A 22470-nucleotide genomic window follows, 5' to 3' on the forward strand; every position below is an offset into this window, starting at 1 on the left:
ATTTTCCCTCTGTTACATCTTTTGACAGATTTGATAGGCAATATATTTCAGAATTAATTAATTTTGAAAACATGTATTTCTGCCTTTTTCTTTTATAATGAGTGAGAGATAAGTGCTCCATGGGTAATAGATTTTTGTCTGGTATAATTTTTGATAGCTTTTGGGGAAAAGAAAAACATAATGAAGGATGCTTATAAATGCTATATGTGATAGAAGAGTTGTATCAAATTATTGAAGCCATGTGATTGGGTGAGTAGCATGGACATAGACAAATCCTTCAGGGCCTTGATGAGATAGATTGTTGATCAAAGTTCTATGTGGAGGCTAGATGCACATAAAATAGGCTTTTATTTCAGCTTGTATTAACAGCATATTGATGTCCACTACTGTGCAACATTCAGTAAAAGTAATTTTGTACTTAGTGATTACAGGCTTTTTTGTGTAGTTGTTTTTTTCTTTTGCTTCATTGTCTACAAAATATGGTGGATCTAGCAAACATTTTATTAGACAGGAATGAGCTGCAGACATCTTTTGTCTGTTACTGGACACCTTCAATACATAATCTACCACAAAGCAAATCCTTCCTTCCATTTCTTTTACAGCTAATAGTGATTTCCTGTAGCACAGCTATTATTTGCAGTGAAGGAGCTGAGTCTGGATTTAAAACTTCAAAATCTAGGCAGAACTAAAGCCTGAAGAGCAATTGCAAGATTTTTTCCTCTGGCAGAACAAAGAAGGGTACAGCTCTGTGGCAAGGGCTGAAGTGTGGTCCAACCACCTTTCCAGTGTTTGATCTGTTTTCTATGTCCTAACTCCCTGACTTACAGACATTGCTTTTCATCCATTTGATAGCAACATTAATAAAAGTATCCAGATTTCCCTTTTACTGTAGTGTGCGGTCAGCACATTTAATTCTGAACACTTTTGCATTCATCGTCCGCTGTCACTGAGCAGCTTGGTTGAGGCTGACTGAGAGCCATGTATTCTGGCCAAGCCTTTCCAAGCGTGGCCTAGGAGAGCAAAAACTTTTCCCTTTAGCTGCCATTCTTCACAGGGGATTTTACATTAGCTGTGCACTTTGATGGGAAGAGCAGATTATTCTGTTTCTTCCTGCACAGATAACAATTTTCTCCCCATGTTTTTCCTTCTTTGATGTTAGGAAGAGCCTTTGTTCCTTTCAGAATATTAGTGAGAATGAAGCCATGTTCCCACCCTCTGAAAAAAGGATAGGGAGGGTTAGATCCTGTCCCAGTATATGTAAAAGCAGATTTTGATCCTGCTTGCTGGTCGTTTCCCAACGGGGCAAGGCAGTGCATTCCCACCGTTTTAGAAATAGTGGGAATGGGTCTGAATCAGATCACTTACTAGACCTCCTATTAAGAATCCTTAGTCTGAATCTAAAATTTTTTCAGTGATTCAACTTGCAGAGTTGCTACCTGTATTCTTATGAAGGACTTTATTCTTTCCTGAAGGAAGACTGAGAATATGTAGTAGAGTTATATGCCTGCTGTATCATTTACAAGACAGGATTTATTCAGAAGATTAATCTGATATTTGTGTCCTCGAAGGTAAACATTGCTGTATTTCTGCAATTTATTTTCTATGTACATAGATGGTACCTGTCATCCAAGAACATATAAATACCTTTTACTCATTTCTATACTTCAGAATCAAAACTATTTCAGTGTTTTTACCCATGTCCCATCATTTTTACATTGTTGTTACATGCCTTAAAACAGACTAACGTGTTCAATTTGCAAGCTCTCTTCTATTGCAGGCATAGGTTTTCTGTACGCTTTCCTGCTTCTTTCATTAGCTCTAAGTTCTCATGCCCATTGCAGCCCTCTAAGCATGTCTCCTGTTTAGTCACTTCTGACCCGATGCCTTTTTTTTCTCTAGGGCTTTATGAATTAAGCTAATCCTCATTCCAGCATGCTTCAAGAAAAGACTAATTATGCACTCACTCCTAAACTTCTTCTCAAGAGATATTTTACCACTTGGATTTAAACACACAGAGACATCAGGTTCCTTTGACTTTGTTCTCTGATCCAAATCTCACAACACGGTGCCACCAACTTTCTTAAAGCTACAGTAGCTGTGCAGCCACCTTTACGTGAGTTACATTTTAGAATTAAGGTAGGCTTCTGTAGTTTTATTTATGTGGAAGGGTATGGAGTGATTCTTGCTTACTCACTAACTCATTCCTTTATTTTATTGCTGTATTATAAAAGAAGTATGGCTGATTCTTAATATCACTATATCTGCAACTGGTATAAGAAACATAAAGAGCTGAAGCAATATATAAGACTTAGCTTTATTATCTTCTTATTTTATAACCCTCAATGGTAAGAAGACAGCACATAAAGTTCATTAATAATTTTAGATCCTAATGGTGTTCTTACTCAAGCGTCCAGTTCTCAAAATACTTTAAAGTCATATCTATGTAGTTAGGTACCAACATCAAAACAGGTATATTAGTTTTGCAAATGTAACTTGCAGTCTGGGTACATAATTAAATAAACTCAACCTTCCTAATTTGCATAAGAAAAGGTTACTTAACTTATAACTTAATCACATAACCTAATAATGTACAAGTTGTTGTGTTTGGAAGAATGAGGGAGATAGATGAGCATTTTTGATAAAAAAAGGTGTAAGCAGAGCCAGTTGTAAAAAGAAGTTAGAAGCATTAAACTGATGAAAAGAAACATTTTATTTTTTTTTTTTAGTAATAAGAATTAGAAATAAGTGGAGAAACTTCTGCAGAGGTATGATACACCCTTCATACCTTGAAATGTTTGGGGTTTTTAGCTATATATACTTCATCTCAGATGGAAATTAGCTGGTTTCAGACATTATAGGGTAACATTCTTTGACCCCCTACACATGGAAACACTCAGAAATTACATTTCTATTTCATCAGAAATTGTCATATAAAAAAAAAATAAAACACGTACTGAATTTTTCTGTAGTGAAAATGAAACATTTCTTTCTCAAATGTTTAACTTTTTGTCTCAGTAATGCTTGTGTCATCTTGTCCTGAATAAAAAAAGCAAAAAACCCCTCTCAAAATTATACTTTTGAAATAAAACCCCCACATTTTATCTTAATGTTTTAATACTGCTAAGATAAAAGGAAAAAATAAAGCTCTATGTCTTGTCATTCTTTAAAAGTTTGTCAAACAAATGCAAAATATTTCAATTTTAATGAAACTGCCTTTCCAAAAGCTAACTTAGGTCTTTGAAAAATATTCTGGTCAACCATAAGTGTGGAAGAGGCCAAATTAGATAATGACAATTGTGTCTTCGAGCCTGAAAATCTTTTGTCTCTTAGTTTAATCCATGAACAGAGCTCTGTTTTATAGACAATGATGTCACCTCTGTAAGATAATCGTGACTTGGAAGAGAACTTTAGCTTGCTGCTGCATGGCTGAAGTCAGCGTGGCTCCTTATGGCAACTTCCATGAAAGCAGACTGGGCTCTTTGAGCACAAGGTTGCAAGTCAACACTTGAGCAATGTTACTGTGAGCTTAACTTTAGTTCAGGCATGCTATGTGGAGAGTTTAGGCAGTAAAATCCATTACGTCCGTGTGCAAGAATTTGTTGTAGGAGACTGTGAATCTATGTTGCTTCCTGGGGTTTAGATTTACCTACAAGGTTCCCTGTCAGAAGTGATCCCTTCTTGATTGTCTTTACAGATTTGGGCTTATAATTTCATGTAGAGAAACCCACAAAATTCTCTTCCCAGTTTCAGACAAAAATTAGTTGACTGTTGTTTTGTTTTACCTCAAATCTGAGACTATCTTTTGAGTGTCACATTAAAGCTCAAGCATCAGTAAACTCAGACAACTCAGTAAAGTGAGTCTTTATATGCAAACTCTTTTGGTAGTTCAAATTCTGAGAAAATAAATATTTGATGACTAGAGACAACCTTAGCTAAATAACGTATGCCTAATTTTAAGAATACTGATACTAGATACTAGGCTGGTTAGAGGAATGCATAAAGAAAGATGGAAATAATTGCTTTTGCCACCAACCATCTGGAAAATAGCAAAAACCAGAGGGGATTAAGTTTTTTTTTTTAAAAAAAATCCAGTGAATACAAGAAATCTGTGGCCATTTTATGACCACAAAGAAGAAGAATGTCCTCACTTACAAAAGCAGACCAAAAAGTTTCAGAATGAGAACATTAATCACTGCTGTTATTTTTCTTAGAAGGCATGATTAAAAGTCAGGTTCTGCCACCTGTGTACAGCATTTAAGTGCAAAGGAGGTGACTGAAAGCCATCTCTGAACACCATGACAGCAGTAAGAAGCATGCAAGGGAAAATTAGGACACCAGCCTACCATTAAAACCAGGCAATCCAGGACAATTTAACTGAAAACAGTCTTTTATAGCACTGATAAAATGCTTAAAATAAACAGGGTGGGGAGTGGAATAAAAAAATGTTAAATCAAAGATCTCTGTAGGGAACAAATTATCCTGAAAGAGGAAAGGTTATATTTATTTAGAAATAAATGTTTTTACAAAATCCAGCCCTTCTTGTGGTGGGGTTCCTTTTTGTGCCTAAACATAGTTGCAAGGAATTCTATAAGTTCCTGTGTCATCTTCATGATGTTGAATACACCCATCAGGGATTGTGACTTGGGACCGTTCACTGACTGTACTTGGAGGTAAACTGGCAATATTTTTGCCTGACCCACCTCTAGAATTTTTTGAAGCATTCATTTGCATTTAAACTCCCTAAAACACCAAATCCAAATGCTACTTAGGCCCATTGGTACTGAGAATTTTAGAGACATGGAGGAAAGAATAAGGACCATATTCAAGCTAATTTTCAGAGAAAAACTCATTAGGTAACAACAGTTTAGGTTTTGTGTTCACACTGTTACTTTGTTATGAATCAGTACTGATATTACTTTAAAAAAAAATTTGGAAATCTTTTAGAATTTAGACATTTATTAAATTTCTTTTCATAGCCTAAATTTTCCCAGCCTTTAGAAAACAAACAAAAATAAGGCGGCTCCTTTCCTCAAGAAGGATGTACCTGGCATGTAGACAGAAAACAGAAAATAACAGTATATTTCTTTTTTCATATTATACCTCTGCAAGTTCTAAATCTGCAAGTAGGAAGAACCATGTTCCCCCAGGGGGAGATACTCATACCCACTGTGATGATGAAAAAGGACATAGCTGTGAAAGCATTGCAATAGCTGACCAGTAAATGTAAGTGGAGACCAATTTCAATTACATTCTTTTGGCCACAGACTGTTTTGAAGTTTAACTGAGCATCCCATGTCCTTTATGAAGTAGTTACACAGTGATTCACTGTGGAGAGGAAAATTCCTTTCTCACATCCTTCCAGAATTCATTCCTTTCAGGGCTTCTTTTTCCTCAGTTTGTGTTGTTACCCAATCATAAACATCTCTACTACAGAATTTTTCTTTTAGCCTCTCACTTTAAAGACTTTGGATGTTGGCTTTCATTTGCACAAATAGCACTGAAAAGTGAGAGGATGAAAAATGTGGATTTTTTGTGGCTTTGGTTTTTTTTTCTTTTGGTTTGGTTTGGTTTTGGTTTTGTTTGTTTGTTTTGTGGTTTTTTTTAATCCTGGGGGAAAAAAAAAAAATCAGTAATTTGGTGATGGTGAGAATGTCCCTTGCAGTTATTTTCCATCAGATGGTGATGTCAATGGAATCTGTAGTGGTACATTCAGAACTGATTCTTCTGGGGGGAAAACATAAAAAGAAAAAAAAAATCCCCTACTATTTAAAATGGAAATATAAAATAATTGATCTTTCTTGCTTCATGACACCTTAAAGACAGACTCTGATGGCTGAAGTCGATAGCCAGTGGTCTCATATGGAGCCAGAGCTGCTTTTTTTCTTTCTTCCTTTTCTATTTTAGAATGAACATCTGTTTTGCTCATGATGTAAGTATCTGTGGGAGCACATATGTTTGTGAAATACGCATGGCTGTGTGCCTGTGAATACATATAGGAATGCAAAAACCCCACCAGGTTTAAAAGGAATAGGTGAATTGTATTTATTAGAATGTTTTGTGTTCTTTCGTGGTCTCACTGAACATCTTCTAATGTTTTGGGGTTTTTTTTTCCCTACAAGAATGAATAAAAGGAAGATCCAACAAAAAACCTTGCTAAAAAGCCTTTTCTAAAACACTGAAATAAATGAAAGAGACTTCGATTTCTTAAAAGCTGTTAGTTTTGAGAGAAAAAGCTCACGACTGTAGATGACATGTTAGTGAAAAAGTACCATTGACCTGCTTGTTAAATAAAAACATCTTTGTCATAAATAATAAGCAATTTAGAGAAAATGCATTTTTACTTAAATAAAGTAAAAAATACACCAAGGGATGGGCTTAAAATGCAGAATGTTTTAATCTGTTAAAAGATTATAACAAAATCTCTCATCCTCCATTATGATTTAGTGTATTGGATACTAACTAAGTGCCACTTTCGTGCATTCAGAATGAAGTATTCATTATTTATTTTTTTAAATTATTTTCTTTTTATTGCCTTATATCAAAAAGTATTGCCACTATTGGCTGAAGAATTGAGTGCCTTTGCAAGAGTAAGTGAATTGTTGTCCGAGTTATTTGGTGAGCTTCTGAGGAAATGAAAAGCCACATGATTTTAGGATATTTCCATACTGCAGTGTAGTTGGTGACTGCAACAAAGGAGGTGTACTGGAGTGAGATTTTAACTAGATTTGGACATCAAAAGCAGTGAAAGTGCCATGACATGGACTTCAACAGGAGAATAGAGCCCGTAGAAGGCTCAGGTTCTTATTCATAAAGCTATGCTACCCTGAAGTCCATATAGCCACATTGGTGATCGTATGGTTTCTTGAGGTAAATTGAAGGTAACTCTGGAAAGAATGCATGGCTGCATTCAGACCTCCCAACTGCAGTACTTGGCATTAAGGAGACATTTAAGTTTTGAACAATTATTGCTTGAGTTATTTGATCTTCAGCTTATAATTATATCTTCCTAGGTGTCACTCCCTGTTAACTCATGCTCTATAAAATTATTGTTAAGCACATCTAAGGATACACAAGAGGATGGCAGCAAGCTGGTTGTTTAACAATTCCTAAAAATTCCCAATTACCAGCATCACTGAAAGTCCCATGAAGAACAGTCACTTCCCTCATTTTTCTTTAACATTCAGATTTCTTGGAGTTCAATTTTATCAAATAATGAACTGTCTGCTCAAGAATAATGTCTTGATGGATGCACTAAATCACAGGGCTATCCTGATTTTTGTCAACAGAACTTGAGCGTGGAGCATTTTATTGGTTTTGATATCTCCAACATCCTTCATGCTGAACTAGGTTCTTGACAATTGGAACAAACTTTCAATATAACAAGGTCTCGATTTTCTAGACTTTCAATATAACCAGGGGAAGGACTAGAAGAGGAGGAGAAATGCAGTTGTCTGTTTTCCCTCATATTCTCTTGCATCGTGTGATACTGTCAGAAGTGTGCAGTCCCCTGTCAGACAGAGGCTGTGTCTGCCCGCACCAGCACCCTGTGTGCCTCACAGAAGAGTTTCTTACTGAGGCTTCTTCTGAGTCTCTGACATCTGTTCCTCTACTTGGAATAAGAACTTATCTGCCTTTACATATTTCTGTAATGTCTTCTGGAAACTTTCCACAGGCCTGCATTAAAATTTTCTTGGCCTAGTGACCAGTCGCATATAATTCTTCATCATCATCATAAAAAAAATAATATATATATATATATACACTTGAAGGCAGCTGAAAAAGTCCTGCCAGATAGGACGAGGTCCCAGATGTGCTGTGGCTATTTGTCATGAGCTTTGTCAGGAAAAATGTGATTTGTGATGAAGCTGCCATGAAATAATTTTCTTGCAATGATGTATACTGAGTCAGGTGAGGTATGTCTCCTTATTGTAAGAAATAGCTTACCAAAGCAAGAGCATAGCTTGATCCTTTCCCCTTTTACAATGGTAAGGCTAGTTATGTACATGGGGAGATAAAACATCTTAGAGGGTAAACTGGTTCAGAGTAGTATGATCATGGTCCCAACACTGAACAGACTTGAACTGAAAACTATCTTCAGCTTTTTTGACACAAAGACAAGTGTCCTTTCTTGTGCATCCTAGTTACTTGGTACCTAGTTGGTCTAGAATGTAGTGCTGGATCCTAGCTGGGGTAGGAGAAAACATGGCCCCTGTATTATTTATAGCTTCAGCTTTCAGTCTTTGCTTCAGGAAATTAATTTGTTAGCTCAAGTTTTCTACCACGTCTGCTTGCTATTTTTCAAATACGCATTCAACATCACTTTTTCTGACACCCACCTCCATATATTTAAAGTATTTGATAAATTCACAATTAGCATGCCATCTTGTGACTTCAGAACCCATGAGAGCTAAAATGAATATATATTATAAAATCATCATAAATTTAACTGCCAAAATAATACAGGTCATACATTTAACTTTTGGTTTATTTTCTCATTGATAAAATCATTGTTGTAAGAGCACAAAAAGAAAGGGAAAAGGTCATAGATCCAGTGTACTGACAGTATCTTCAAAATCTACCAGTTTTTTGTTTGGTGATAACCTATTTCCCACAAGCTGTGTTATACAGAGCCCTGTATCACATTTGATACCCAGCTGTTAGACAGAAGATAAATGGGTATTTATCATCACTGACACAGTGCGGTTGGTATTAACTGTTTTATTCCTCAGATCAAGCTAGGATGACTGAATACCACCTTAGTTTTACAGATCTGAGAACACGCAAAAGAGGCTGAGCACAGTTTGGTGCTAAGACTTTCCCTGCCCATCCCCCCCCCCGCCCTCCCTCTGCCCCCGAGTAGCTGAAGAACTACATTTCATCAGTGTCACCTTAATGTCTTTAAAATGTATGACAGATGCAAACCTTTAATTTCACCTCCTGTGCCATACACGCATTACAGAACGGGTACAATTGGGGTAGGTACAATTACCGGTATCTGTTCCTAGCTGAGGTACCTGAAATGAGGCTGTCTGACTCCCTTCCTGGTCCTAATAACATCTCTTGGTGCAGCCCTCCGTGAAGCCTGTTCATAAGTCCTTGTAATTGACTGTTTTTGAACACAACATTTCCTTTTTAGTAAAGAAGATAGTTAGCTCTCATTTCCTTATACAAATGTTAGATTAATCATCATTTCAGCCAAGGGAAATTTAGACCAATGTATTTTTTTAGGTACATCCCCAGACAATGGAGGATAACAAACATTTTAGAAACCAGCAACAGGGACAAGCAGTCATCATGCTAAATCAGTCAGAAATGCTGGCAGAGTGAAACATGTAGACATTATTTGTTCTTATGATTCACAGTGATAAATCGTTCAGGGGCATTAGGTGTCTGAACCATCTGCCCTTTGGCATCTCTGCAGCAAATGGTAAATCCATTGGTATCACATATGAGACATCTGTTCTCAAACTCTCTTTCTTCTTGATTTTGGGAAATCTCTTTTGTTCACCCTTCATAAGATTATTGCAACTACGGGCCTTAAACCCTGCCTTTTTGGTACCTCCGCTAGCTGTTTTTGAGTAATAGTTATTCCTTACTCAGTTTGCTGGCTCCTATGAATCCTTTTCCTAGACACTCATCTCTCTCTGTGTTTGGGCTCTTAGTCCAAGCTGTACATTTCAAAGGCAGGAGGGCACTGAGAGGTTAGACGTAATGTTGTAAGTACCTTTGTGGACCTAGCATTTCATCATTAGCTGAAAATTGATACTCTGTTGTTTGTTTGAGCAACAGCTGTATATGCAATACATAGATAAGGATGTACACAAAGTGTTTTGTGAGTTGGAGATAGTTTACACAATTCATTAGAAATGTAGCAACAAGGCTGAATGTATTTTATTGTGTTCCTAGTAGGACTTAATACATTCTTCAATCTAGAGATGCTAAGATGTGCAGTACGGTCATGATTGAACTTGCTGCTGTAATGATGGAATGGTGTTGCTTTTACACCATTTTGACTGAAAATAGCTTTTTTAGATACCGCAGTTTTTCATTGCTTGCTATCCATTCCATACAGATTGCAGATGGCTGTATATAGTGTATTTTATATATATGCATTTTGTAATATTTGCATTTTGGTTTTATGTGAGAAGAATGGTTTCTGTTTTTTTGTTGTTGTTGTTGTTGCTTTTTTTTTTCCTGAGGGCCCTTGCATGAATAGAGATGGTTGAAAAATGCATTCTCAAAATTTATGAGGTAACAAATTATTCCTTTACACAATCTTTAGGACCTGTTTTACTTTTTGTGCCTGAATGACTCTGGGGACTGTTGAGAGCTTGGCATTGTTTTCCAATTTTATTTTTTAGCAGTGAATTGCTGATTGTTAAATTTACAGGTGTCCGCTAAGTACTTCTCTTACCTTTCAGCGTCTATCAGGTCGAGCGTCTATCACGATAGTGTAATATCAGTTTAGAAAACTAGCTAAAGCTTTTTATAGTACAGTGTCCATACTTTCCTTGCTGGATTGTCAAAGATACCCAGTGAATAGGGTATCATCTGTTGTTATTGGCAAATTAGCTTTCTGTCATGGGGAGCCAGGCTATTCATAAAAATATGAAGAAATGCGTTGCCAGAAAAAGGCATTATATTCCATTTTAAAGCAGATAGGAGTAAATTATTTATGCTATCTCTTTATACTATTTTTATAGGGTTAAAAATATGTACAAATAATTTTTGTTAGAAATGACAAATTTATGATTTGCAAATATTATTTCTTTCATGTAAAGCAGAGAAGAATTCAGGATAAATCTATACTGTAGTATGGATCTCTCAATCTAATAAAATAATAATATAACATCCTAAGAAATTGCTGCATAGCTAAAAAAGGTGATACGTTTGCCTGTGACTAAAACTGGCTGATTTCATTTGAAAGTTGTTACTTTTATATTGGCAGCTGATAATTCCATGCTTCATTTATGCCATGTCTAAACTTGATTCAAACTTAGGATCTGACTGTGCAGACAACTATAGACGTCGATGAGATTCTGCAAAGGCAGAACAAAACCCGATAATGGATCCCCAGTATTTTCTACACCTTACATGGACTAGACTAGAATATTTCAGTTGGAAGGGACGTACAATGATCATTTAGTCCAACTGCCTGACGAATACAGGGCTGACCAAAAGTTAAAGCATGTTGTTATTAAGGGTATGGTCCAAATGCCTCTTAAACACTGCCAAGCTTGGGGCAACTTTGAACCGTTCCCACTCATTCTTAGAATAAAAGAAATAAAAAAGGCTTCATAAGTATGTTTATTTTGTTTGTCTGCTTTGCTTAAAGATTAGATAAATTCACCTTGAGTAAGCGAATGCAAGAGACCTCTGTAAGATTGTCAGGTAGCTTTATATCCCAAGCTGCACCTGGCTGGACCCTTCTTTTTGTGCAAATTGTACCACTGACAGTGTGTATTAACCTAGTTTGTGAGGTAGTTTGGGAAAGCAGTAGGTTGACTTTTTGATAGGGAGGGGGAGACTGTTGAGGAAGTTGGAAGGCCTCCCCAAATACAACATAGTCATCTCACTGTGATTGTTTGTCCAATTAATTGTGATATGTAGACATGTATATGCCCTGAATGATCTTACACATCAGAAAATAAATACCAGCGTTCATTAAAAATAGAACAGCTCTTTTAAAACACATTCTTATTCTTACTCGCACTGAAAGCAGTTTTCAGTGTAGAAGTATTTAGATGCTGAGGTGCAAAAATCATCATTTTCTTTGTCTTTATTTAGTGGCATGTATCTTTTTGTTAGAAATAAATATTTTCTCATTGCCTTAATATTCTGGTTTCATTAATTGTTAGATTCACCACGAGTCTCTTACATTGGGAATAACAACAATCAAGAGAAAATATTGGTGGGAATTAGATGTAGCAGTACAAATCAGGCAATAGTTCTTAAAGAAAAAAAAAAAAAAGTAAATCCATAAATAAGCACGGAAAGATCACATATGGTGTAAGAAGCTGGTAACAATCTGGACTCAGTGCTCCATGAAACAAGCTCAAGGAATTTCTCTCCTTGTGTGCTCAAACGTAGATACCAATGCCATAACTGGGAAGCAGAGACTCCCCTGAACTGGTGCATGAAAGCCTTTAGAAATCACCAAGTTTCTGTCAAAATTTGCCCCTTTTTGCAGGATGGGTAAAACATAAAGATTTGAATTAGCACTTTCCTCCTTCTGTCAGGAAGATATATAAATATCATCTCTGAGTTTGTGTTCGTTTGCTGATTAGTAATTTAGAATATTCAATGACAGCCCAAAACCTTTTAAATAATTAAGACAACTTAATTAAGACTGTCATAATAACAATTAGAAGGGATCTGTATGTATTCGTTCATAAAAGAACATTTCAAGTTCTCTACTCGATTCTGTAACCACAGCATTTATTGTTAACCTTCTACTCACTGTTGAAAAAGCAGAGGTGTATGATAGTACCTGGTACCAAAAAGCTGCATTACAAACCCATATCAAATTGCAGCTCCCACAGTTAAATGCAATCCTGTGGCAAGACTGGATTCTCAGCTGCCATAAACTGGGGTAGGTCTGTAGAACTCAGTCTAGCTGTTAGTGTGTGGTGCTTGGTGACCTGGCTCAGGATGGTGTTTAAAACTTTATATAAAACCTTAAATTAACAGGTAAATGAGTTGTACTCCTTAATGCAGTATTGTGTGTGGAAACTTGTACAGTGCATGTTTCAAAATTCATAGATAATGTAACTTTTGGCTGTGATGCTGTATCTCAGATTAGCGCCTTGCTTTCTTAGCCTGCCTGGTTAATTATGGATCATCTGAAGTGTGAATATTTAATGTGCAAAAATTCTTTTTTTTTCCTTTTAATTTTTTCTCAGGAGGTGTTTGCATTGCTCAGTCACTCAAAATCCCTCGGGAACCAAGACCAGGAGAATTTGAAAAGATCATCAAACGCTTGTTGGAAACTCCAAATGCTCGAGCAGTGATCATGTTTGCGAATGAAGATGATATTAGGTGCCCGTTTCCTAATTTTGTGTGCTGAAGATTTTTCACATCACAGAGATGCTCAGTTGCCTGGTGCAGAATAGAGCAATGTAGGAGTTTTAGATTCAATCCCCTGTAAAAATTCTTGGAAATCTCATGATAAGAAATTGAGTTCCAGTTATATACCGTACTGGTCCTTTATTCTGTGGAGATCTAACTGATTCCTAGTTCCTAAGAGTGCAGCTCCAATAGATTATTATTTAGTCACTGAAAACAAAGAAACCAAAGATGCTAGAAAAATATGGCTAAAGATGAAACAAATTAACTTGTACAGTACTGTAACTTGAATTCACTACAGCTGTTGTTGAATGTGCTTTAGACTGTGAAAACTATTGACTGGTTAGCGTGAGCTTACTTATGCATAGCCAGAATTAATGCTTGGGTTTCTCAAATCGTTTGTAAATGCTGTTTGTTTAATTAGTCATTTGTTGTTTGGTTGCAGGCGAATACTGGAAGCAGCCAAAAAAGCTAATCAGTCTGGACACTTCCTCTGGATTGGCTCAGATAGCTGGGGGTCAAAAATCTCACCAGTTCAGCAACAGGAGGAGATTGCAGAAGGAGCAGTAACCATCCTGCCCAAAAGAACATCAATAGATGGTAGGAATGTACATGGCACAGAATTCTCATTTTCTGACAATGACCTAGCACCCGAGTTCTCTTAAAAAAAATAATAAATTAATAAATCATGTAGTGCTTGATTACAGGGAAATCAGGGGAAACTTTCCAACTAAGTAACTTGAGTTGGCCTGATCCAATATTCTTTCAATATTTCTGTTGAGATGAGAAGATGCTGAATCTGCAATTAGGCAATCATGTAATTATCTAATAATGAGAGCATCTGTAGGGGAGAGCTTCTTACCCTTAGTCTGGTGGTTCTTTGGGACAAAAAAGAAGAGCATTGGATGGATGATAATGAGTCAGCTCATTCTTGTGGGAGGAGATCAATCTAGGCGCTGCTTTCCTCTCATAAAGTTACTTTAAGAAGCCACCTATATTAACAAAGTTTCTGACTTGTTGGATGAAGTGCCAGTTGTTGGTTTGAATCACTTTATTCCTGGAAGGGTACTGGACATAGTAACATCTCTTACTGTCTGGGTAAGCACTCTAAAGTGGTAAACGATTAGAAAAAACCTCAGCATTATTGATGCTACTTGGAGAATTTAGCCATATGGAAATATTTGTAAAGAGCTTAATCCAGATGGTGTGTGTTAGTCATGATTTCTTTATGTTTGCTGGGTTGTAGGGGTAAGGCTGGTGCAGAATCTGATCAGATTTAAGCAGGAATCTTTAGTTTCTCAGCTGGGCTCATTAAATATATAAATAGAAGCAGAATTTTAGTGTCCTGAAAGCGTTCTGGTTCAACAGAGTGGTACCCAGTCATTTTAGATGGCTGTGAAATGAAATTTGTTTGGGTCACAGTTTTTGAGTAGTGATTACAGTTTGTCTAATGTCTTGTAGGTATCTAATTCTCTATTTGGTTCATCTGTGTATTAAAAATTTAGCTGTTTCCCTAACTATATGGTGGGTTTCTTTGTTGGTTTTTTTGTTGTTGTTGTTTTGTTTTGTTTTGTTTTGGGGGTTTTTTTTATATATTATAGAATTCTGCTGGGGCTTTAGAGATTTTTTTACTGCAGTAGGTATTTAAAGATCTTGTTCTACAGAAAATACAGGTTAACAAATATAGTGCCTTTTTAATGCTTAAATACTACTATGCTCATAAAATATCTTATTATAGTAGTTTGTACTTAAAGTTTTTCTTCTTCTGATATTTATACAAAATATGTTGTTGTCTTTAAATGACTAATTTTATCCTGTATCATATTTTAATGCTTCTTTCACTTCCCTTTAAATGTAGGATTTGATAGATATTTTCGGAGCCGAACACTTGCTAACAATCGAAGAAATGTATGGTTTGCAGAATTTTGGGAGGAGAACTTTGGATGCAAGTTAGGATCACATGGAAAAAGAAACAGCAACATCAAGAAATGCACAGGTAACTGTGAAAGTAAGACATTATCTATAAGTTGCTGGAGTGCGGGAATGGAACTGCTTTCTTTTCATCACTCTTCTGGCTCCCTTCAGTACTCCAATACATATTATTGTGTTGTAAAAGAAGTGTGACATTTTTTTCTCAAACCTAAAGAAAAATTCATGGACAATGTTTGAGAAAGTTAGAAGTTAATTTGCAGAAATCCAATGATGGTACAGATCTTGTTAAAAACCTGTGGCTGTGGTTAAATTCCATTCATGTTTCAATGACCTTCTCTCTCACCCCATCTATAGTTGTCAATACGATATTTATTTTTTTTTTTTTAGTGAATGGGCACATCACAATAATTCTCATATTGTTATCCCTGAAGCATATACAGAGAAAATTAAATTGCTGTTTAAACTGTTGAGGTCATGATGATGGGTCAAGTCATGAACTCCTTATTTAGTTTACAAACTGTGTTTGGAAGATGGAGTTAAAAATCAAATCAATATGTTCTTATTACTTGTCCTCATGTGAAAAGAACAGGATTCTCTATTGTTATAAAGCTGAAAGTCTCTATGAAGTTTGAGCAAAAACTGTGTAATTGGCACTGGTGTTCTCAAACCTGCTTGCTGAGGCATCAGACCCCAGACACTATTGTCATGACAGCTCGTATAGCAGTTGCATTAGTAGCTCTGAGTTTCACCTCCTCTATGACATGTTGGCTTTTTGTTGTCCCTTGCAAAAGTTATTACAAGACTGTTACCTTTAGTTTTCTGTGACTACAGCAGACTATGTTACTACTTGTGTAAATAGTTTTTTTCCTAATGTCAGGGCTCCCAGTGTTATTCCTTTAATTACTGCCACCACCCCCAGCATTACTGGTAGTGACCACCATCTCGGTGACTTGTGGCAGCAGCAATACCTGATTTTCTGCACTAAATATGTAGGTTGCCAATGTGATTTGATTTTCCTGGCAGTGTTTTCCTTCACCAAATAATATTTTCTACACGGAACATGAACATTTTTGTTCTTTTGCTGTTCCAAGATTTCTGGCTGCCTGGTGACACCGCCATGCAGCCTTTGTTATGGGGGTGCCCTTCCTAACTTTCTGCAAAAAGCTGCACACCAGCAGCCCACTTCTCCTGGGCTTGTCAAACAGACATGCCGTGCAGTCTCCAAGCACATGCACCATTATTCCTGCACTTCCTGAACCACCAGATTTATTGTATGTATACTGTTCCATCGATTCAAAGACTTACTGCACTGGGCTTCGCAATGCACAGATACATCTCACAGAGAAATAGGAGAGACATGCATGCACTCTTTCATTTCAACACTGCTGCCTCATCTTCTGCCTTTTACTTCATACACCACAAAAGAAAAGGATGATATCTAGTTCCTCACTGAGCTAAATTAGCTTATTACTCTAATCCTTTACTCCTTGGCCTTGATTCATATAGCAGTAATTCATGGCTGGGTAGTTACCCATGTCTGGGAAGGGATTTTCCCCCCCCCCCCCCCCCTTCCTATTTTAAGTGGAAAATAGATGCTTTTTTGAAGTTCTTCAGGTGGAATGAGTGGTGTATGTGCTGAAGTTTGGGAAGCTCTAAATGTTACCACAGATGGTTGTATGACTTGTCTCAGCCTCGTCACATCTGTCAAAATGAATTACCAAATGAAAAGCAGTATATAAAGTGCATAGGCCATATCTTGATAGATTCAAAGTAATTTGCGATTTGAAATAGATATCCGTATATTTTATGAAGCAAAGTTATGGTATGCTCTCTGTGCCTGAAAACAGAAAGAAAACATATTTTCGACACCAGAAAGTTAACATAGTATCAAGGGATAGGACTAAGATGTGAGCAGTCTCATATGAAGGTTGCACATATATTAGTACCTGCTGGGGAAAAAGGTTATGAATTCTGCAAGCAAGAGTACTGCCAAGTGATAGGACCCTTGACTAAAACTGTGCTTACTACAATAAAAAAGACGCTTGGACAGCAGCAGACCTGAAACAAGCTGACTGGTTGATTGTGTTCCCTAGACAAAAAAAATTGTCTAACTCAAATTTAAAGGGTTGGATAGCAAATGTAACCAATATTTGTTCCTTTTAAATAAACTGAAGCAAGACATGCGGATGGAAATTTGAACTAAAACTCCTGCGATTTAAGGAAAAATGCTGGTGGACAATGGGGGAGTGACATCCCCCAGTCTAATCCTCGAGAATCGCAATGGTATCTTGACTACCCCAGATCATTTGTCATGCCTTCCATGCACAAAAAGAGGCAGCAATGAAATCCTGGCTGGTTCTTCATACCGACGCACCCAAAACAGATGAGTCAGTCTACTGTGATCTTCTATGTCTGCTAAAGTTTAGAGGGGAGAATATCTCACCCATGAGTTTATCTTTCCCTTGAAAAGCCAAAACAGACTTCATAGCCAAGCCTGCTCTGAAATAATGGCAGTAAATGAAAGAAAATAATAAACCCTCAAATTTCAATAAAGATATAGGAGCTGTTACATTTAATTGTTCATAACTTTATATTAAAGACACAGATTCTTGGCCTATCCAAGTTGCCAGTTGCCCTTCCAGTGGGTTTTCTCTGAACTTCATGTGTATTTTCTCAGTCCTAAATTTCAGCTCAATTAAAAGGATGTTTTCCCATCTCTCATTCAGGATTTGAAAACTGAACTGAAAACCCACCAATGGTATTTATATAAATATTTATGTGAATAATATATTTTTTTATTTTATCTGGGCACTGCAGATAAGATCTTCTGGTTTTGCCCACCAGCCCAATTTGTATATTATGTCAATAGCCAGTGATGCATTGAGAGAAATAAAAAAAACCTGGGATACAGCCATAATCTGAAAATCTCCCCTTCCAAAGATATTAAAAGGCAAATTGGTAGGTATAACGTTTTCTCAAGCCTGAGATGTGTTTTATTAGGCATTCCTTTTTATCTTAGTTAAGTAGGAGGTACTTGAATCTTTTTCTCATAGAACATTTGTAATTCCCAACAACAACAAAAAATAATATCCCTGTTCTTTAGTCAAGTTATCTGTCCATAGCTTTAAATTTTTACCACCTGCAGTTAGGATGCTACCAATCTAATACAATTTCAAGCACTTTTCATCCTATGAAGATACCAGAAAGTGCTTCAAAGCAAAAAATATACCTCTTTTCTCTTCCATGTAAAATCAACATTCTGTTTAGCATTGAAAGTCCTGAAAGGGTTTTCTTTTCCTTCAAGGTTAAAAATTACAAAAGTTCATAAGCCTTCTTACCTTCTTCTGTTCTTGTACATTACTGAATATTACAGTCTAGAGTGTAATGGATTAAACAGTTTATTAAAGAAAACTGGTAATTTAAAACTGTTTAAAAATACTGTTTATTTGCGGTTGTTGTTGCTTCTTATTCTTAAAAGAATTTGTGGTTTGGAGATACACAAAATAATATGTTCCTTTTGAGTTTGCCTGACCATTTGTTTTCTTATTTTTGCCAGTTTACAAAAAGCAGTGATTCACCTAAACTTTGAAAAAGTAATTGCTTTGCCACTATTGATTTGCCACTAGCTCCGTATTTTGAATGTGAGTGTACATTGATCAAATCATCAAGATTGGAATAGTGCACATTGAAAAATATTAAAGACTTTTTGTTCCAACATTTCTGGACTTAAAAAAAAAGAAAATAATAATAATAAAAAAGGGCCATTAGCTTAGTAAACATGAAACAATAATTCAATGACTACCCTTAAACTTTTTTAACTGGAGACAGGCATTTACAGAGAAAACTCGTTTGCCTTACTACAACAAAATGGAAAAGAACGGAGCACTACAAGAAATGAACTGTCTGTAGAGGTTACAAGGAATTTCACATATTTATTCAAGGTGCAGGTTTTCTACATTCAATAAAAAGATATTTAGTGAGCCATGAATCTTTCAGGGATCTTCAACAGCCTTTCTTTAGCATTGGAATCTCTTTGTGGAAATAAGATGTGAGGAGATGAGAAGCTTTTCACTCATCCCTGTGCCCAGTAGAAAACTGTAAAGCCAGAGACAGCATTCATCCTTCGATTATGAACATTCTTCAAGAGGAAGGGCTTGCCCCATGTTTATGAAAGATGGGAAAGACAGTATGCCTGTTGCTTGACTTTAAATTTAACACCCTGGAGAATTTTCCCATACCCTCAGCTTCTCATTTGACTCAGTTAGTGGCTAAGTTTTTGATAGCTGTGGATTTAGCATTACTTATAAATTGTGGACTGACTAGATTTAATCCTGGTGTTTTGTTTTTAACTCCAGCTCTTGGTTATTGAGCTACCAATTTTCAGTCCCATCTTAAGGTAGGTTTCCAGACCTTGTGTTTCTTAAGAAACAGCATAAATGAAACAAAGATATCCCAGACTACTTTTTTAAGAATTGCATTGAATTGTGGGGCTGACAATATGCACCATCATTCTTTCAGAAGACCAAAACATGGTGATAGAAAAAGAAAGCAGCATTAATGCTGAAGAGTTAAGGGACAAGGGTAAGAATTAAATGAAATGTACTCAGATTTGCTTCCATTAACCTCACAGAATGTTAATATTTGATTTCATTCTAAAAAAAAAATAAATCTGAAGAAGTTCTCTTTACAAATATATGTGTGTACACATGTAGATGTTTGTTTGTGTTTGCATGCATAAGCAGATAGAAATTAACATGAAGTAAAGTTGCTTTCTGTATCATGTTCTAATGTGTGCAATCATAGCCTTAGATTCAAATCTGACATAAGATGCTGTTCCATTGAGATTTGTTCTGTTTTTCCCCTATAACATCCCTTCAAGTCATGCATTTATCAAAATATTTTTAGTCTTTGAACAGCAAAATGTGGTCCTTTAATAAAACCTCAATAAAAATGTTAATTAAAAAGGCTCTTTCATGCACAGCCCTAAAGAAGTAGTCTCTCCCCCTGTTTCGTTTGGTTAGCATTTTAACTACTCTGCAAACCTAATCAGCCTTTAACAACCTATAATGACTGACTGCACTGCTAAAAATAAAGATGGGAGAATTTCCAAAAGCATATAGAGACCTGTGCAAATTAGTCAAATTTCAGTTTCCTCTATTAAACCGAACTATGTGTTTCACTGAAAAAAAATCATAGTGCAGTATAATAGACATCATGCATACCTAGGTACTTTACAGATCCATTATTTAACTGTTTTTCCTTAACCAACCTCTTTGAAAACACAATTGCAGCTAAAAATATCAATGGAAAGAAGTAGATTTATTCATATGTGTATGCCGCCACATTCTGAAAAATTTATACAAGTTCAGTAGCAGAATGTGCATCTCACAGAGGTACAATGCATTGCTATGTAGTTTGAGCAATGGTTCCATTACTATAAAATTAGTCTTAACGTAGGTTACGTAGGTTTGGTTTTGTTGTTTGGTTTTTTTTTTGAGACCTATGCAAAGTTTAAAGAATCAGCATAGATGCAGTTGAGACACATGGTGAGCTGTACCACAATTCCCAAAAGGCACTAAGGCTCAGGAGACACTGTTTTTGACCACATGGAAAAGCTGCATGCTCTCCCTCTTTGTGTGACTTGTGTGTTGTGACCGGTTTATTTAGCTATAAGAGGTAGAAAGGGCATTTCTTATTCTTTCTCTTTTTTTTTTGCTGGTTGCATTTTCTTGATTCCAATTTGAAAAGTATCTTATAAACACATTGCAGAAGGAGGTTGGTTTTTTTTACTTTTTGTTTATATTTATAAAATGTTTGTTGCTCTTTTGTGTAAGTACAATAATTCTACGTAAAAGTCACAGCAGTCAGTTTTGCAGCATAATAAGCAGGAGCCAAGTTGGCTGTCGAATCTTTGCTACCCATCACATCAACTGGGAACAAAAGACTTTGAGGAGTATTTGTCATAGTCTGAGCTGTTTTCTACTCTGCTTTGGACGTTATCTCAGAACTATGAAAATTGTGCGTTACAGGTAGCTGCACTGCAGTGGTCCCATGCTTCCTCTAATACAGCATTAAATCAAACTGCGTCATGTGTCATTAAATAATATATGGAGCCAGAGAGCATTTACTTTTGGTTTTAGGACAATATCTCATGTCCCAGGTGGCACCAAGACCTCTTCCATTAACCTGAATTAAGTTTAATCTCTTTATTGTAGTATACAATAGGCCATAAATTCACCATTTTTGCAGATTTTGTCTGGTTTTCAATTTCAGAAGCCTAGGTAGTCAATTCCAAAGAAAAAGTTAATGTCTGAGAATGGTGAGTGATGTTTTGTCAAAATTAACAAGACTGAAATACAGACTTTCTTGTGTTATACGTCAGGTCAGAATGTTTAGGCCAAATTCTGTCCTGATGGTGGAGAACGTGCAGGCATGAACCTTGCCACGTCTCTGCTGTCACTGATAGACTGATAAGAGGTAGATCATAGATGAAGGTATGTTTCATCAAAATACACATTCAGTTGTCTTACAAAGGGCCAGTTCTGGCTTTTATTCCAAAAGTATAGAATTTCAGAAGATTCAAGTTGAATAGTGTTTCATTTCAGCAGCTGCTAATGTACATAAGTATCACTCAGTATGCCTGAGAGCTGTCAAATCAGGGGACCTAACATACGTTGCCCATTCACTAATTTGGTTTCTTCATTTCACTTGCTGTCATCCATTTTATTGTTTCACCAGTATTTTCACATCTATTTATAATATATCTAGTGGAATACCACTTCTCAATCCCATTGTAAAATCTTAGATTCACTTGCAAAACATATCATTTTAAAAAGCTTCTTATTCTAATATGAAGAAGAAATTGTTGATATACTCCATAGAGGTATTTGTTTCTCTATAATTTTATTCGTGAATAGGAATTCAAGTCTTGTATTCAGTCAGGAAATGTATCGGTTTTAGATTTCTAAGGCTTTACAAAGTTATGAGTCATATTCCACTGCAAAATCATTTAAATAGAGCATCTTGCCATTTTAGACTTGATACACTCACTGCCGAGTTGGAATACTTTTAATACACATATGTATGTGCACGTGTGTGGATGTGTTTGCTAGGAACTTATGAATACAGAAATACTTATTACAGCTCAGACCCTCTGGAAGAACGGCCTATCTTAGTGAACTAATTTTTGCTTTAGGTACAATTTTGTGTAAACTCTGGAACTGCACGTTCTGAAATGTAACCTCAGAAAACTTGTAACCAGTATTATTTATGATGTAACTTAGATGTTGCACACGTAATCATGGTATCGCTATGCAATCCTTTTTCCTGGGAGCAATAGTAAGTTACTCGGCCATTTCTGCTAGCAGCCCAACCATTTTGGACAGATGCTAGTAGAATGGGGAAAAAATGATAGTCAAAGTGTTGGATGCCGTTCTTCATCAGACCCTTGCTGTGAACAGGAAGACTTGTTCG

General features: G+C 36.3%; 1 protein-coding gene across 3 annotated transcripts in view; it reads left to right on the forward strand.

Annotated features, from left to right (window-relative positions):
* The window catches only part of GRM8 (glutamate metabotropic receptor 8), a 358440-nt gene that overhangs the window by 146745 nt on the left and 189225 nt on the right, over positions 1–22470 (forward strand). For all 3 annotated transcript variants that reach the window (XM_056341852.1, XM_056341851.1, XM_056341853.1), the window contains 3 exons: positions 12903–13038; positions 13511–13665; positions 14924–15061. In XM_056341852.1, the coding sequence (XP_056197827.1) occupies positions 12903–13038; positions 13511–13665; positions 14924–15061 (429 nt within the window). The remainder of the gene's footprint in view (positions 1–12902; positions 13039–13510; positions 13666–14923; positions 15062–22470) is intronic.

The sequence above is a fragment of the Falco biarmicus genome, chromosome 5 (genome assembly GCF_023638135.1).
Source record: "Falco biarmicus isolate bFalBia1 chromosome 5, bFalBia1.pri, whole genome shotgun sequence".
NCBI classification, from domain to species: domain Eukaryota; kingdom Metazoa; phylum Chordata; class Aves; order Falconiformes; family Falconidae; genus Falco; species Falco biarmicus.